Source organism: Arachis hypogaea, chromosome 1 (genome assembly GCF_003086295.3).
Source record: "Arachis hypogaea cultivar Tifrunner chromosome 1, arahy.Tifrunner.gnm2.J5K5, whole genome shotgun sequence".
Taxonomy (NCBI): Eukaryota; Viridiplantae; Streptophyta; class Magnoliopsida; order Fabales; family Fabaceae; genus Arachis; species Arachis hypogaea.
The window spans coordinates 54,629,555-54,644,947 of record NC_092036.1 but is presented as its reverse complement, the minus strand read 5'-3'; the positions used below and the strand labels follow the sequence as shown (position 1 = coordinate 54,644,947).

General features: G+C 33.3%; 3 protein-coding genes across 3 annotated transcripts; 1 reads left to right on the top strand and 2 right to left on the bottom strand.

Moving 5' to 3' along the window:
- Positions 1–534: 534 nt before the first annotated feature.
- LOC112804359 (GDSL esterase/lipase At3g48460) lies at positions 535–3,896 on the bottom strand. Its single transcript, XM_025847547.3, has 3 exons — positions 3,148–3,896; positions 1,898–2,075; positions 535–1,254 (listed from the first exon to the last, which is right to left on the bottom strand). The coding sequence occupies exons 1-3, from the start codon at positions 3,603–3,605 to the stop codon at positions 748–750; spliced, it is 1,143 nt and encodes a 380-aa protein (XP_025703332.1). The 5' UTR covers positions 3,606–3,896; the 3' UTR covers positions 535–747.
- Positions 3,897–7,342: 3,446 nt separating this feature from the next.
- Positions 7,343–8,514, top strand: LOC112804375 (RPM1-interacting protein 4). Its single transcript, XM_025847548.3, has 3 exons — positions 7,343–7,705; positions 7,901–8,110; positions 8,201–8,514. Exons 1-3 carry the CDS (start codon positions 7,697–7,699, stop codon positions 8,222–8,224), a joined length of 243 nt encoding a protein of 80 aa, XP_025703333.1. The 5' UTR covers positions 7,343–7,696; the 3' UTR covers positions 8,225–8,514.
- A 1,758-nt stretch (positions 8,515–10,272) lies between these two features.
- On the bottom strand, positions 10,273–14,361 carry LOC112804343 (zinc finger CCCH domain-containing protein 67). Its single transcript, XM_025847545.3, has 6 exons — positions 13,362–14,361; positions 12,957–13,025; positions 12,130–12,252; positions 11,675–11,992; positions 10,921–11,190; positions 10,273–10,616 (listed from the first exon to the last, which is right to left on the bottom strand). The coding sequence occupies exons 1-6, from the start codon at positions 14,001–14,003 to the stop codon at positions 10,473–10,475; spliced, it is 1,566 nt and encodes a 521-aa protein (XP_025703330.1). The 5' UTR covers positions 14,004–14,361; the 3' UTR covers positions 10,273–10,472.
- Positions 14,362–15,393: the final 1,032 nt, after the last annotated feature.

Genomic DNA, 15,393 nt, shown 5'->3' with positions numbered 1-15,393 from the left:
ATCTTATCTTATTCTATTTTCAGAATCAAATGCAATCTTAATTTCTTTCTTCGTTTTGTCAAGAGATATACTATAAATTTTGAAGTTAGTTCCATGGTGGTTATTACAATGATATGAAATTTTGATAATACTTAAAAAAAATAAACACCTAAATTGATATTTAAACTTGGCAATAAGTTATAACCCAAATGACATAGTCTTTTTATATTCACCTCACCTAAGAAGTCGTGGGTTCGAGTATTCTCATTTTTGAAAAAAAAGAAAATAAATTAAACTTTCATCATTTATTATTTTTTATATTTAGTTTATCATTAAATAAAATACAAAATAACTAATTTTTATATTTTTTCACTTGTGTCTTGTGTTCTTAAAATTAAATACAACCTAAAAATTTTCAGATCAAATATCTAAGATCTTTATAAATTTTTTTCTTTAAAAGTCTTCAAAAATTTGATAGGTTCTTGTGTCCTTTTGAAGAGTCCGTAATTTTCATTGTAGAATTATGCTAGCTAGATAATATTACACAAATATATATTTATTTGTAAAAGTATATACTAATTTCCCTCGGAAAATTTGATATCCAATAATCCTGCTACGGACATAAGTATTTGAAGCAGGAAAAATATTATACAAGATACGAATAGATTCTCTCAATTTATAGTTACATTAGCAAACACTGTAAAGCCAATAGGACTAATAAGGAATACCAAACAGCATTCTTGGATGATGATGAACCATTGATCACCCTCACCCCTGCCTCTCTTTTTTTTCCAACAAAAAATTGAATGGAGGTTGTGTTAAATTCCCCTGCAGAAACATTTCAGAAACAACCTTATACATTGCCTCAGTTAAATGAACACCATCCCAATTAATGTAATGTGAAGGGCTAATGCATGCAGTGGCATTTGGTGTTCCACACGTGGCATAAACACTGAAGTTGTAAGGTGGTTCTCCATATCCACAACACACTTTGAAAACTTCTGTGAAACCATACTTGCTTGGGTTCTTCATTACGGCGCGGTACGCGTTCCAGTAATCGGCATAAACTATGATGGATTCAGGGTACTGTTTCCTCAACTCTTGAATCTTTTCTTGCAGCACAAGGTTGTGGTTGTAGCTCTGGTTGTTAGCGCTTTTGACACATCCTATGTCGTCCCTGTTGTCCGGCGAAGCGAGGTACATTGCCAGTGGCAAGCAACCAGTGAGTGGCAGACCCTGCACAACAATGTACTTGGCACCCTTCTCAAGCAGACTCTGCACACACACATTGTTTTAAACGTGTTGATGGATCTGCTTAGTAACTATATTTTACCCAAAAAAGCATGCTTTTGGGTTATAAAAGTTGGTATAAAACCATGTAATTTGTAACAAATTCTTTAGAATAGCAAAATTCTAAATCAAGCAAAAGAAAGAACTGCCATAAGCTATTGACTACAATACAAGTTTCTAAATAATGCTATGTGTATACTGTATACAAAAAAATCAACCTTCATCAACTAGTTATTTTGTATTTTAATATATATTTTATAAGAATAACTAATTTTTTGATTAATTTTTGTGTCCACCTAAAATTATTAAAAGTTTATTATAATATTTTTTAATTTTTATGACACAGATAATCATATTCATATAATAATTGTTGTTGTAACTGACAAGTGTCTAAAAATATTAATATTACTGAACTATTTTGAATATTAATATATTCAGAATATTATAAGCTTTTAAAAAAGTTATATGAAGATTTTTTTATTTATAATATCTTTAATAAATGTCCCCTTCAAATTATTATCCTGCAACTACAGCTGTGGTTGCAGTGTACTAATTCAATAACCTAAACCATCAAATGATAAGTGGGTACAAAAAAGGAGGTCAAGAGGGTTGCTATTTAAGTATTTACCTGCAAAACTCCAGTGGTACTACTGATTGCTAGCTTCCTTATGGTATCATCAGGAATATTGGATCCAAGAGTGTAAGCATAGTCATTCACTCCAATCTCACCAAACCAAAATAGTGTCTCATTGAAATCAGTGCACCCTGATTCTACTCCTTCACATCCTTGGCTCTCATTAAGGTATCTGTTACCAACCGTATAAGAACAGAAACCAATGAGTAAAGGTACAATGAGATTTAGTTTGCATACTATTTTCTAGACGTGTCCTTAGTGATGTTTGATTCGGTTCAAAATACTAATTTTATTTGTAGTAAGTTTGGATTGAATAATTTAAAAAAAATAAATTCGATCTAATTTCAAAAGGATTGAATCGATTTTATAAATTAAAAAAATTAAATTTATATAATAAATCTCAATTAAATTATAAATAACTAACAATAACTTAATAAGTCTTAACAATATCTTGAAAAATCAACAATAACATAACAATAAAAATATAATTATAGATTAGTTAAAATAAATAAATAAATCTCATTTTAAATATAAAATACTTATTAAATAATAATAATATATGAATAATATAAAAATATATAATAAATTGAATATATTATAAATAAAATTATAAATATAATAAAATATTATTATAGCACATTATTTAATTTGGATTGGATTGAATTGGTTTTAAAAAGTATATTCAAAATCTGATCTATTTCTATACATTTTACAAGAAATAGAATCAATCAAAGCCAAAATTAATACGATTTTAATCAATTTTTTGTTTGAACTAAATTGGATGAACAATCTAATTTAGATCGATTTAGATTTGAACACCTTTATTTTTTCCTAAATAGAAATAGAGGTTTGGAGTAACCGTTAAACCACTAATATAATTAGATATTTGCTAATTGCTATGATACCTAAAATTATAGTGTAAATTGTCAAAAAAAATTAAATAGTTAATATCTAATTTAAAAGTATAAAATTAATAAATTTTAAATATTTAAATTTTTTATAAAAAAAATTCGACAAAAATTTGACATCAAATAATAGACACTTGGTTATGTAATTATCAAGTTATACGATGTACATTACACTTTGAATGCACATGACGACAGAAATACAAAGATAAAAAAATACACAAAAATTAAAGAATCATTCATTCATTTGTATACTCTCTTCCATTATAAAATTTTATATTTTTTTGTAACACTAGAGAATCTAGTAAGTTTTATAAGATTGCACCTCTATAAGCGTACCTGTTAAACCAAATAAGCTGTGATTGTATAGATTGAGGGGTAACATCAAGAGAAAGATTGTTCCTCACAAAGAATGCATGGTTTATTGCTGTGGAACCAGCAACAGCAAAGTTAACACCAAAAGTGTCATTTTTACCCTTCTTCAAGTGCTTGTAAGGCGGCAAATACGGCATTGAGAGTGATTCAGTTACAAAATCTATGACAAGTCTTCCATCGCTGTATCTGTTTGTGGAATGGTTGAAGAAGGTGCTGCCGTACGGCGCGTTCGACACGTGGCCGAATCCGCTTGGGCCGTTGGCATTCTTGGTGTTGCCGGTGTCCGTGAATGAGTCCCCAAATGCATAGATCTTCTTGAAGGGTCTTGTTGTTGTGGCAGAAGTACTTGAAATCATGCATATGGTGGTTATTGTTAGAACGACGAAAATTGGCAAAGAAGAAAAAGATCTAGAAGATGCCATTTTCAAATGGCTCAACTATTTTGTTTTGCTTTCGGTGAGTAGTTGGAAACTTGATTTTTGATGTTGTGTTTAGAAGCTTATCTATTTATACACGTGACTTTGAGATATGTATACAATATGTATTAATATATTATTATACTGTATACATACACATGAAATCAGAATGTACATACATTTACAAATCATAATTGTGTTTTTTATTTTTTTTTCTCTGTGAGTATTAACTAAATATAGTTAAATATACTACTCCTGCATCTAGTAGCTGCCCATACTGAAGAAAATTAAAAGACTAGGCAAAAATTAAAAAGGACTTATTTATATATATTGCCGAGGTTATTTATATTAAGGTTGTGAAATTCAATTAAAAAAAATTAAAATAATATAGCATGAAAATTGTTTTACAATATTTTCAGACATGATGAAAATTGAAACATTATAGATAGAAATTTAAAATTTTCATAAAATTTAATTTTGATGTACTATATAAAGTAATTTTACACGTATATTTAATTAGATAAAGTTATATGAATAAAAATAATTATTTTTCACATTATCTGTATGAATGATCATTTAAAATAATACAAATACTTTATACTATGTACATCAAAATTAAATTCATTTTTTATAATCCTGCAGAGTTTTATTTTTTATTCGGTTTCAGATTACGTTAATAGGCCTACTAACACATGGTAGGAGAGAGTTTGCTGTTGTTGATTTATGGTTTGATACATAAATAGATAAACGTATTTAAATACTGCACATCAATTTTCAAATAAATAAAAGGTGTGGTTGATAAAAGTATAAAACGGAGCAATTTTTCCTTAAAGAATTGAAATAGCTGAGGCCTTAATAAATGAACATGTGCACACACCAACGGTTTTTGAAGGTGATTTAGTGCAACATCAGAAAAGCGTGGTAGAGAGTGCAGTGATGAGCGGTGACAAGTAGTAATAGTGGCTGGGTAGTTCTTATCTTATGGTATGTAAGGTGAATTTAAATTTGCTAGCAAATTTTGGTTGAATTTTTGTGTGCGTCTCATTAATGGCCACCAACGACCTCTGTATCAATTACTCCTATTGATTAAATGAATGAATTGGGATGTGTGTGCTTCATTGTCCCAACAACATAGTCAATATTATACAAAATTACAAATAAAACAAAAGTAGTTTGTAAAATTTTCTGAAATAAATCCACGAAGTCCATTGAAACTAATAAATTCGTTCATTGATGCGGCGAATTTGTTTATATTTCTGTACAATTTAGTTCGTAATTTTTTTTGTTTAATTTACATAATTTAAAAGGTCAGGACAACAAGGATAAAAGGTCTACCAAAAAGGATAGTTTCTACTACATATCCGACCTCTTTATCTGACCTCTTTAAAGAGGTCGGGCACAATGCTCTACTTGTCCAAACAAGTAACTGTCTTCGCGAATTTCTCTAACTATCTCTATCTTTTTCGAAAGATATATTCTAACAAATTCCTAAGATAAAGAGAATGATTATCCATCAATAAGGGTGTAACTACTCTAACAAAGGTGGTTAACAACTTTACTATAAATACACTAACATCCTTCAGGTTTATACACGTTTTAACCTACTAAAAACCTTCCTAAAGTCATTGCTGACTTAAGTATCGGAGTCTCTTACAGGTACCACCCACCACCTCCTCACAAGGAACTCGGACGGCGGCACCTCGGCATAAGAACAAGTCGGATACTGCCTCAGAAGGAGTCTAGACCTTATGTACAAACCCAAAATCAACATTTCAAGTAATTTTCGGAACATTAGCACCTTTGCTGAGACCTGGAGCCCTTCGACAATGGCAGATAATCTGTCTGAAGACGGCCATACGGCGTCTGAATTAGAACCCGAACCTCAACGAGACGACCTTGCACTTTCAATACCCCACCATGCAAGAGGATGCACATTCCTCACGGAGAAGGAACATCTGGAAACCTACAGCCGAGGCGAATTCAATCAGAGATACATCCACCGGAAGAGGAAAAACCACCACATTCCACGGAGATACTAGGTTTGGTCCACAGCCATGATGGACGACTGGAGCAGCTCGAGCATGAAGCTAAATGTCAACGGCAAGCAGAATGAGAACTGCAAAGAGAGGTACGACAGCAAATGGAACTAGAAGAAAAGCTCTTAAAATTGGAAGTTGATCTTATAAAAACGGAGCACTTGAGATTAGTTTTGGCATTGGCCTCTATGAAGCATTGGCCCATACATCAGTTGGATGTCAATAATGCTTTCTTACATTGGGATCTTTCTGAGGATGTTTATATGACTATGCCACCCGGATTTTCATCTGCTCAACCGAATCAATGCTGTAAGCTACTAAAGCCACTGTATGGTTTACGACAATCTAGTCGTATGTGGTATGGCAAACTTTCTCATCTTTTGCTATCTCATGGATATCTGCAGACCTCATCTGATTATAGTTTATTTGTTAAATTCATTGGTGATCAAATTTCTATCATTTTAGTCTATGTTGACGACATTGTTCTCACTGGTAATTCCATTTCTGAACTTGCCTCCATTAAGTCTATTTTGCACCAACACTTCCGAATTAAAGACTTGGGCCCATTAAAATATTTTTTGGGTATTGAGGTTGCCTAATCAGAGAAGGGAATTTGCTTATCTCAGAGAAAATATTGTTTTGATCTTTTGGAGGATTCTGATTTATTAGGTGCTAAACATGCCTCTGTTTCAATGGATAGTACCACAAGACTATATCAAGACGAAAGTCCCCTACTATCCGACCCTTTTGTATATCGCCGTTTGGTTGGTCGTCTTATCTATCTCACCACTATTCGACCGGACATCATGTATGCCACTCAACAATTAAGTCAATTCATGGCATCTCCTACTGAATCTCATCTTCAAGCTGTCAAGCATGTGTTATGATATCTGAAAACTAGTCCCAGCAAAGGACTTTTCTTTCCAATGAGCTTCAGTGACTCTGATTGGGCCGGATGTCCTGACACTCGACGATCTTTAACAGGTTATTGTTTCTTCTTAAGCAGTTCTTTAGTCTCTTGGAAGACCAAGAAACAAACCACCGTTGTCCGCTCATCCACGAAAGCAGAATATCGTGCACTTGCCAACACAACTTGTGAACTTCAATGGATACTAAATGTGTTACAATTTTTACGCATCTCTCCTATCGCCCACCAGTTTTATATTGTGATAATCAGAGTTCTCTTCATATTGCTGCTAATCCAGTTTTTCATGAACGGACCAAACATTTAGAGGTTGATTGTCACTTGGTTCGACAAAAAGCTCAAGTTGGAGTGATGAAACTTCTCCCAATTTCCTCTTCTGGGCAACTAGTTGACATCTTCACCAAGTCTTTGTCTCCTCAACCCTTCCATCTTAATTTGAATAAGCTTAATGTTCTTGACATCTTTCATCCTTCGGTTTGCGGGGACGTATTAAACCACTCTTCCACCTTAACCTATGACAACAATAAAGACGTCTCACGGTCCACAAATTCAACCCAACAGAATACACAAATTCAATTGTAATTTTAGTCTTTATTTTATCTTATAGTTATCTTTATCTTTATCTCTATCTTATCTTTATCTTTATCTTTATTGTCTTGACTTGATGTGTTTCGTCAAGCTTAAAAACACTACTTTCCATATACACAATTTCTAATAGAATATCAAATCTTTAAAATAGTAACTTTGTCTTAATTTAAATAAAATAAAATAAAACTGAGAATGCGAAAGGTTGTCATGGATACTTGCCTGGAAACAGAAACTAAACGGAACAACTGAACCTAAGATTAGAAAAAGCAGCAATGGCGCGCACTAACGAACACTATACTGTTTTTTTTTTTTTCTGCCTTATGGGTTATAACTTATGAACAATTACGCGTAGGGCTTACTTGTTCTTTCAAGTTCCAACAAAGCGATTTGTTATTCTTCCTTTGCTTCTTTCCCTCTCTTTCTCCTAAACATTTATATACTTAACCATTATTCTGTATCACCAGAATCCATTCAATTTTTCTTTGCTTTCTCTTCTCTTCTAAACTCTTTCAACATCTATCATCTTTTTCGTCTGATTCTCAGCATCCATGGCCACGGTACAATTCACAATCCTTGCTTCGCTTCTTTTTTTTTTTGTTTAGATACATTAGTTTTCAAGTCTACTATATATATATAGTCAATGTGGGTTATAAGCCCATGAGTTAAGAATTCAATAAAAACTTCCTTCTTGTTTATTAATTATTTATGGTTTTTGTTTCCATTAAAATTTTTTAAATCCTTGAATTGTTCAGCAAGAAAGAGGTAGGCCATTGCCGAAATTCGGAGAGTGGGACGTGAACAATCCGGCAACAGCAGAAGGTTTCACAGTGATATTCAATAAAGCAAGAGATGAGAAGAAGATTGCAAAAAATCTCCCAACAGAGAAACTTGCCACCCAAGAAAAGAAATATAATGCACCTCACAAGCCTGTTGCTTACACAAAACATCCCCAAAAGCAAAAGGTAATAACATCTTCAAAGAACACCTATGTCTTAGTTCTTATTATGAGCTTTTAGTTTTGTTTGATTTTCTGAAATGATATTTTAATGCAGAGTAAGTGGTTTTGCTGCGGTTAATAATCCAAGAAGGCGTGACAGGGGAATTGGATTCCGAGAACGACTATTAGGAAAGGGGATCCTTGTACAAACCCTAGATGTTGGTTTACGGGGACCAGATTCTTGAAAAAAAATCCCCAATTGTTGTGATCCTGCTTTTTAGCATTTCAACCCTTTTTTTTTCATTTATCTTGTTTTCTTTTCAAGTTTTCTTTTTTCTTTTTTTTTTTGGTTGTTGAAAGTTTACAAGATATTGTATTTGTAAATTATAACACTGGAAAGAAATAAATATATGTGAACTTATAGTCTGATACATTGCTATGTTAGGTGCTAATTTATTTATTTATTTATTATTTCTTGTATTTTACATTAGACACTAGATATAGTTTTCTAATTTTTTTTTTACATGAAGAAACTCTTTCATCAAAAGATAATAAAAATAGGAGATAAAAATGGAAGTGTCTCAACATATCTGTAGGGTATAATTAGGGTATTTCGAAAATGAGTAGAACATATACATAGTCATATTAATTTTAGGTGCATATTATGGTGAAGAAGAAAAATAAATGATAAAAAGATAAAGATTCACTCTTATAAATAATTAAATATTTATCTAAAAAACTCTGTTATTTTAATTTTATTAATTTTTTAAAATAAATTTATACACTTATTTTCATTCTCTTCATACAAAAAACATCTTTTTCGTAGAATTATCTTTAATTTTAGTACTCTTTTCTTTTTAAATAACTGTTGATCTAAGTTGACTTGGTTCCTACTTTCCAAGGAGAATTATAAGTGCCGAAATGTGGAGTGAAACAATATGCAAGAAAAAATAGAGAAGTATATTTTCTTGAGGAGTGCTACTTACAAGTTATTTGGTTTACAACTCATACAAGTTGGGAGAAACTTAACAAAAAACACGCTGATCCATATACAATTTCCATGGCGTGCTTCGCGTTCCTCCTTCCCCTCATCCTCTTCCTTCTTCTTCTCCTACTCTTCTTCTTCTTCCTCCATTAAAACGAGTTTCTTGTCAAATTTGTTCGATCTCCTTCGTGCGTTCTCTCTTTGCCTTTTCTTTCGTTGTTTTATCTGCGTTTATCTTTCTTGCTTCGTTTTTTTTATTTTCATGGTTTCTGAAATCAAGCTTTGAAATTGTTTTGAAGATAATGGAACTTCAGAAATACACCTAAACGATTACAGAAATACACCCAAACGATTACAGAAATTCACCCAAAGGATTATAAAAATACACCCAAATGATTTAAAAAATACACCCAAAATTCGTTGAAGTACACCTTATGCATAATTCAGAACTCTTCCTCTTTCTCCCCCTCATCTTCTACTGCTTCTTCTTCTTCTTCTTCATTTCCTTATTTCATATTCTCATAATTTTTTTTGGGAGGAAAAAATCAAACAGAAAAATATACATAATGTTGCAAAATCAAAAGAAGAACGAGGAGAAACACGACGATGAAGATGAAACACTTCAAAAACGAAAAAGAAGAAGCACGAAAAAAAGAAAGAGAAGAAAAAGAAGAGGCATGAAGAAAGAAAAAGAAGAAGAAATAAATGACTTGTATAACTTATATGGAAAAAGACTTGTATGTGAAAAATCCCTCTATTTTCTATTATGAATATGAAAAATGTTAAGTGAATAAATTATTTTTATAACCAAGTTTAATTTAATTTTTTTTCTTCAACTAATTTTTATTGTGTTAATAAATTATTAGACCAATTTAATTGAACTTGCTTATTAAAATAATTTGATCATGTGACATCACCATATTAATAGATTACAAGAGTCCAGTTATTTAATTCATCGGTAAAAGATATATGTTTTACTATAAATTCACAAAGTGTAGCAGTAACTCACCTATAAAGCTATGTATATGTTAGGATTCACAAATGCGCAAAATGTTACTCTTGGAAAGTTATCAATTTTATTTGTAATCTGGCACCTTATGGAAACTAGAAAGTAATCCGCATTCACATCCAGTTTGAAAGATCACCCACCAAAAAACCAAGTGAGTAAACAAACAAGATAAAAAAAAAAGTAGACTAGAGAGTAGAGACTACAAAAAAGTTACTTGTAAATACATAAAAACATCCGTTTGCCATGTGTATAAATATATTGGTAATCCGTAAAAACTTGTAACTAGAGGAAGAAGCTTAGAAGGGTATCATGTTCATAAAGAAAACTACAACTTCTAAGTGAAGAGTTGCTCAAAGGAAAAAGAAGGTCCCTTGACAAAGATGCTTAGAGAGGTTACTGAACAGCACCTCCATTTCCACCCATCCCATCAACTTCAACACCAGTTGGGGGCACTGGGTTTATCGGATGGTCATACTTACAAGCCGGTCCAAACTTACAGAGTCCGTATCGTGTGTAATGCATGCAGGCATTCTTGTCCTGCATTTCATGATAAACATAATAGAAAGAAACTAGGTAAATATTGCTTCTAACTGCATATGGCTCTATCAAATTAGAGGTACTAATCCTTTAATCCATCATCGTCACTTGGTGTTAGATTTTTGAAGCCAGATACAGGATCATCACTAGGTTACACAACCATGTCAATTCAATTTTAAAAGCACTTACATTTATTTACCCACCATAGGTTAAATAATATTGAGAAAGAAGAACCATTTTCAAGTTTCTACACAAGCGGAAAAATAGTGGTATAAACTAACATAAAATGATGATAACAACTTACAGGTCTAAGAGGCAGGCCTTTGTCATTGAGGTTGCATGGAGGTAATGTTGCTATCCGATTCTTTGGATGGTGAAATTTACAATTGGATTTGAACTTGCAATCCCCAGTTTTCAGGAAGTAGCTGCATTCAGGTTCACCAGGTCTTTCAGGAAAGTCATCAAGTTGAATTCTTTTTTGTGGGTGTATATAAACATTTGTTTCGATCACTGGATTGTTCATGACATATGGTGGAGGTGGATGCATACTCCTCTCAGATAGGTAGGTAGGTGCCTTTACAAACCAGAAACAAGTCAGAGTGATGCAGAAAGTTCAGCCAGCATGATAATTAACTCTAGGAAGGTGAGAAAAAAGAAAACAAAAAGGACCATGCTGTACTGCATTCAGTGCATTGCACAATATAACTCACAGGTCAAGAGTAATAGGTACAAATCGAATATTCACTTCTAAGTTTACAACTAAACGTCCACCTCATGAATCTCAAATAGCTTAATACTCATTCAGCTTTCCAGTATGTATTCACTGCTAATGCATTGATATGTCTGCAACACTCAAAAGGTGACAATATCTCACCATATAAAAGGTATTTCAAACCAACGGTAGAATGAGATACAGTCAGATAAATGAAATAAATATATAGCCTGATAACAATAAGTTAATAACATTGCATGACAGGGCATCATCTATCTAGCATAAATTATTGTATAATAAAACAGCCACTATTAGATGGCTACTAATATTGAATCTTAGGATATACCTGATATGCATTCCAATCAGGACTTGGGGGCGAAAGCATCATTGGCACAAAAGGAGATGTTTCATTTACTGTTCTTGGAGAAGACCATGTTGAGACAGACTGCTGCGATACACCACGTAATGAAATAGATCCTCCATTACTATACCCTGAAGAAGTATTAGATCGTCCATTACTATACCGTGAAGAAGGATCAGATCCTCCATTCCCTGGAGATGATTCAGAACCTCCAACAGTTGTAGGGTCAGGATGATTAAACTTGCAGTTTGCTCCAAACTTACACGAGCCGGTGCGCATGTAATAAGGACATTCTCTCTTTCCCTATCATTTAAATCAACCAGAATAATATTTCCCTATCATTTAAATCAACTAGAATAATATTTCAGAGGTAACTATCTTTGGAAGCTGTAAAAACAGATAAAAGATGGTATTATGAAAGAAGCTTCATATATACATACCAGACGAATAGGCAGACCAAGAAAATTGAGTTCTGCCACCTCCTCGGTTGTTAAATCTTTTCCTTTTGTATGGTTATATTTACAATCTTTTCCAAACTTACAACCCCCGGACCTTAAATAATACTGCCATAACACCAGAAAAAACATTTATTAAGAACATTTCACATATCCTTTAAAAAAAAGCTTCACAAAGAAGCTATGTCTGAAGAGCAAAATCTATTCATTTAATCACGCCAAAGAAGCTGCCTGACTTACCACCCGATAGAGATTCATTCGTATTTTAACTCAACAATTGATAGGGTAGTGCAAAAAGCTTTTCCTTTTTTCTTTTGCTTTTTCCCTGTTCATTTGTTTTCGTATCCACTACTATTACATATTGATGTATGCAAGCTAAATTACGAAGATAATTATTAATTTATTATTGTTATCTTGCATATGAAACTATCATCCCTGTCACTAATGTCATTATCACATGCTTCCTGGAATGCGGCTTGACTGAAAGAACCAGAACAAATATAATGTCATGAAAAAGAAAATAAATGAAAAAAAAAAACAACAACAATGTCCTTCCTTCTCCACGGCAAATGTAGAAAAAGGAATTCATATAATTCTATTATCTTTATATCTCTTTGCAAAAATATTGCTACGTAATAATTTGAGGGTAGCCAAAATTGATAACATACAAGATTATATGCTAGATCAGACCTAAGAACTATCCTTCTATGTAAATTTAGGAATACGTAGTTTAAGTTTTCAATTAAACAACAGAATGTGCATATTCTAAATTTACAATGAAATTTGTTTAGAAGCATAATTTTGATAATAACCTTGCATTCTGTCTGTCCTGGTCTCTCTGCTTGCTCTTCCTCTCTTTCTGCTGGCCGCTCTTTAACAGCCTTCACGTATGGTGAAACATCTTAGAGAAGAAACTTTTAAGATGTGAACAAAATATAACATGTTTGCAGTCATGAAAGGCCAAAAGCCTTGTTATATGCTCAATCACATATCCCTATTTCCCTCTTAACTGCATTACTTTTTCTTCCATTTTTATCACACTGAAAACTGTGAAATCCTTTTGTTAATAGATAACATCATGTCACCTCACCTAATACAACTTCAAAACAAAATTGGGCCAAAAAGACAACATTGTACATAATCAAGTCCTAAGCCAAACCTGAAATCTAACAAATTGCAAAACTTCAAGAAAGTGCACAAAAAAGGGCCAAGAATACCTGGTTTTTCCTCCTATTAATTGGGTGATTGAACTTGCAATTGATTCCAAATTTGCAATTCCTAGTCTTCATATAAAATGCACAATCCTGAGCATCAGGCCTCCAAGGGTACTGGTGTTGTGCCCTACCACCACCACTTTTCTCTTCCCTATTCTCAACCCCATCAACATCATCACCCCCATCAGCATCAACATATTCATTAACTAACCCGTCATAATCACCATCCACAAGACCCACATTGACATTCTCCTCTTCCCAACTATTGGTCTCCCACCCCCAGTTATCCCCATCAGCACCACCACCTTTAAAACCCTCATCACCACCATTTACAACTTCATCGTCACCATTAGTAACACCCCCATCATCAACACCACCACCAACTTGGCCAAAGTTTGAAACTTTATCCCCAATCTCGCCACCCTCTTCGCCCACACCTTCCAAACCCTTCAAATCCAGCTTACTCTGAAGCTCAGCCGAGAGTGAACCATCCTGAGCCGTTTGATAGAGATCTGACGGCTGAGGATCGTCGGTGCCGTGATTGGAAGAAGGAGCAAGTTGAGGGTCTTGTTGGGTGGCGGTGATGCAGTCACCACCGCCATTGGGAAGTGAGGAAGAAGCAGAATCGGATTCAGTGTGTTCCATTCTCCCTCCACATTTCAAACCCTAATAATGGTTCTATAGTACTTTGTTCCACTCACGCGCAGAGGAATAGGGCTAATGTGGTGGTGGTGGTGGTGTTTAATTTATTTAAATGTGTGAATGGGGAATGGAATTGGGGAATCAGCAACGTAAAGAAAGAAAAAGCAGTAGCAATGTGTGTGAAGAAAAAGGTGAATGGGGAAAAAGGGGGGGAAAAGTGTGCAACTTTGTGGCACTGTGAGCGAGCGAGTGAGTGGGTTGTGGGTATAGTGTAGAGAGAGTGTAGTATGCGTGCTTTGTTTGGTGCACTGCACCCATTTTATGAGTACATGTATCTTCCCCCAAATTTGCCATTTTGCATTTTTTGCTACTAAGATCTTTTTCTTCTTATATTAGTCTAAACCATTATTTAGGTTATGTTTGGTTGAAAGGAAAGAAATAGCGAGGAAAGAAAGGAAAGAAAAGAAATTGAGTGGATTTTTATTTTTTTAAATGTGTTTGGTTGAAAGGAAAATAAGAAAGAAAAAAATGTTATAAAAAGACAATCTTATCCCTATATTATAATATATATTGAAAAAAGTGAAGAGGTAGTATTGGAAGTAGAGAGAGAAACATTAATTTCCCCTCCATTTTTTTCTCCAACCAAACAATGAAAAATAATCATTTTCTTTCCTCCCTTTTCTTTCCTTCCATTTTCCACTCAAACAAACATAGCATTAGCCTATATAGTGAAGTGATAGATTTTTAAATTTAGTGTTGGGTTTAATTTGTATACCAAAATAAATGATTTTATAGAACATTGAATGTTGTGTTGGCATATTAAAAAAAATAGTAGACCTAAATAATTTTTATACTTTTTTTTTATAAGAGATCAAAGAAAAGTAAAAGACAAAGCTAGAACAAATTACAATATGTCTTGCTAAAAAAAATTTCTAACCTCTTTCTAAGACTGCAGGAGCTCAACTTGAGTGTTCATGTTTATAACATCACATCTTGCCATGGCGTCAACAACATTGTTGGGAGTCCACTGAATAAGATCAACACTAGGCCTCCATTTCCACTTCAAGATCTTTTGAATTTTGCTAACCATATCCTTGTCCAAGTAATGTGCTCCCATGTTTTGATCACTAATAAAATTAAAGGCATCCAAGCAATCAGTTTCACAGAAAAATATCTCTATGACTAGCCTCCCACGATAATAGTAATCTCTGCCAGATCACAAATAATTCACATTTGAGCACTCGCACATAAGGAAAAGATCCCATGCAACCTCTCAACCATAAACCATCTGAATTTCAAATAATACGGTCAAATCACGCCTTACTAATATCATCAAAGATATTTCCATCACAGTTTACCTTAACCGAATCTTGTGGAGGAGTCGTCCAAGTAA

Bases quoted from the DNA above. Each gene is read 5' to 3' on its own strand.
- LOC112804359 (XM_025847547.3), bottom strand. From the start codon at position 3,605: ATGGCATCTTCTAGATCTTTTTCTTCTTTGCCAATTTTCGTCGTTCTA. The intron at 2,076-3,147 runs GTACGCTTATAG...GGTTGGTAACAG, and splicing joins CAGCTTATTTGGTTTAACAG to ATACCTTAATGAGAGCCAAG. The intron at 1,255-1,897 runs GTAAATACTTAA...GTGTGTGTGCAG, and splicing joins GTACCACTGGAGTTTTGCAG to AGTCTGCTTGAGAAGGGTGC.
- LOC112804375 (XM_025847548.3), top strand. The intron at 8,111-8,200 runs GTAATAACATCT...ATTTTAATGCAG, and splicing joins AACATCCCCAAAAGCAAAAG to AGTAAGTGGTTTTGCTGCGG.
- LOC112804343 (XM_025847545.3), bottom strand. From the start codon at position 14,003: ATGGAACACACTGAATCCGATTCTGCTTCTTCCTCACTTCCCAATGGC. The intron at 13,026-13,361 runs GTATTCTTGGCC...CCATACGTGAAG, and splicing joins TTAATAGGAGGAAAAACCAG to GCTGTTAAAGAGCGGCCAGC. The intron at 10,617-10,920 runs GTAAGTTGTTAT...CATGAAATGCAG, and splicing joins AAGGCCTGCCTCTTAGACCT to GACAAGAATGCCTGCATGCA.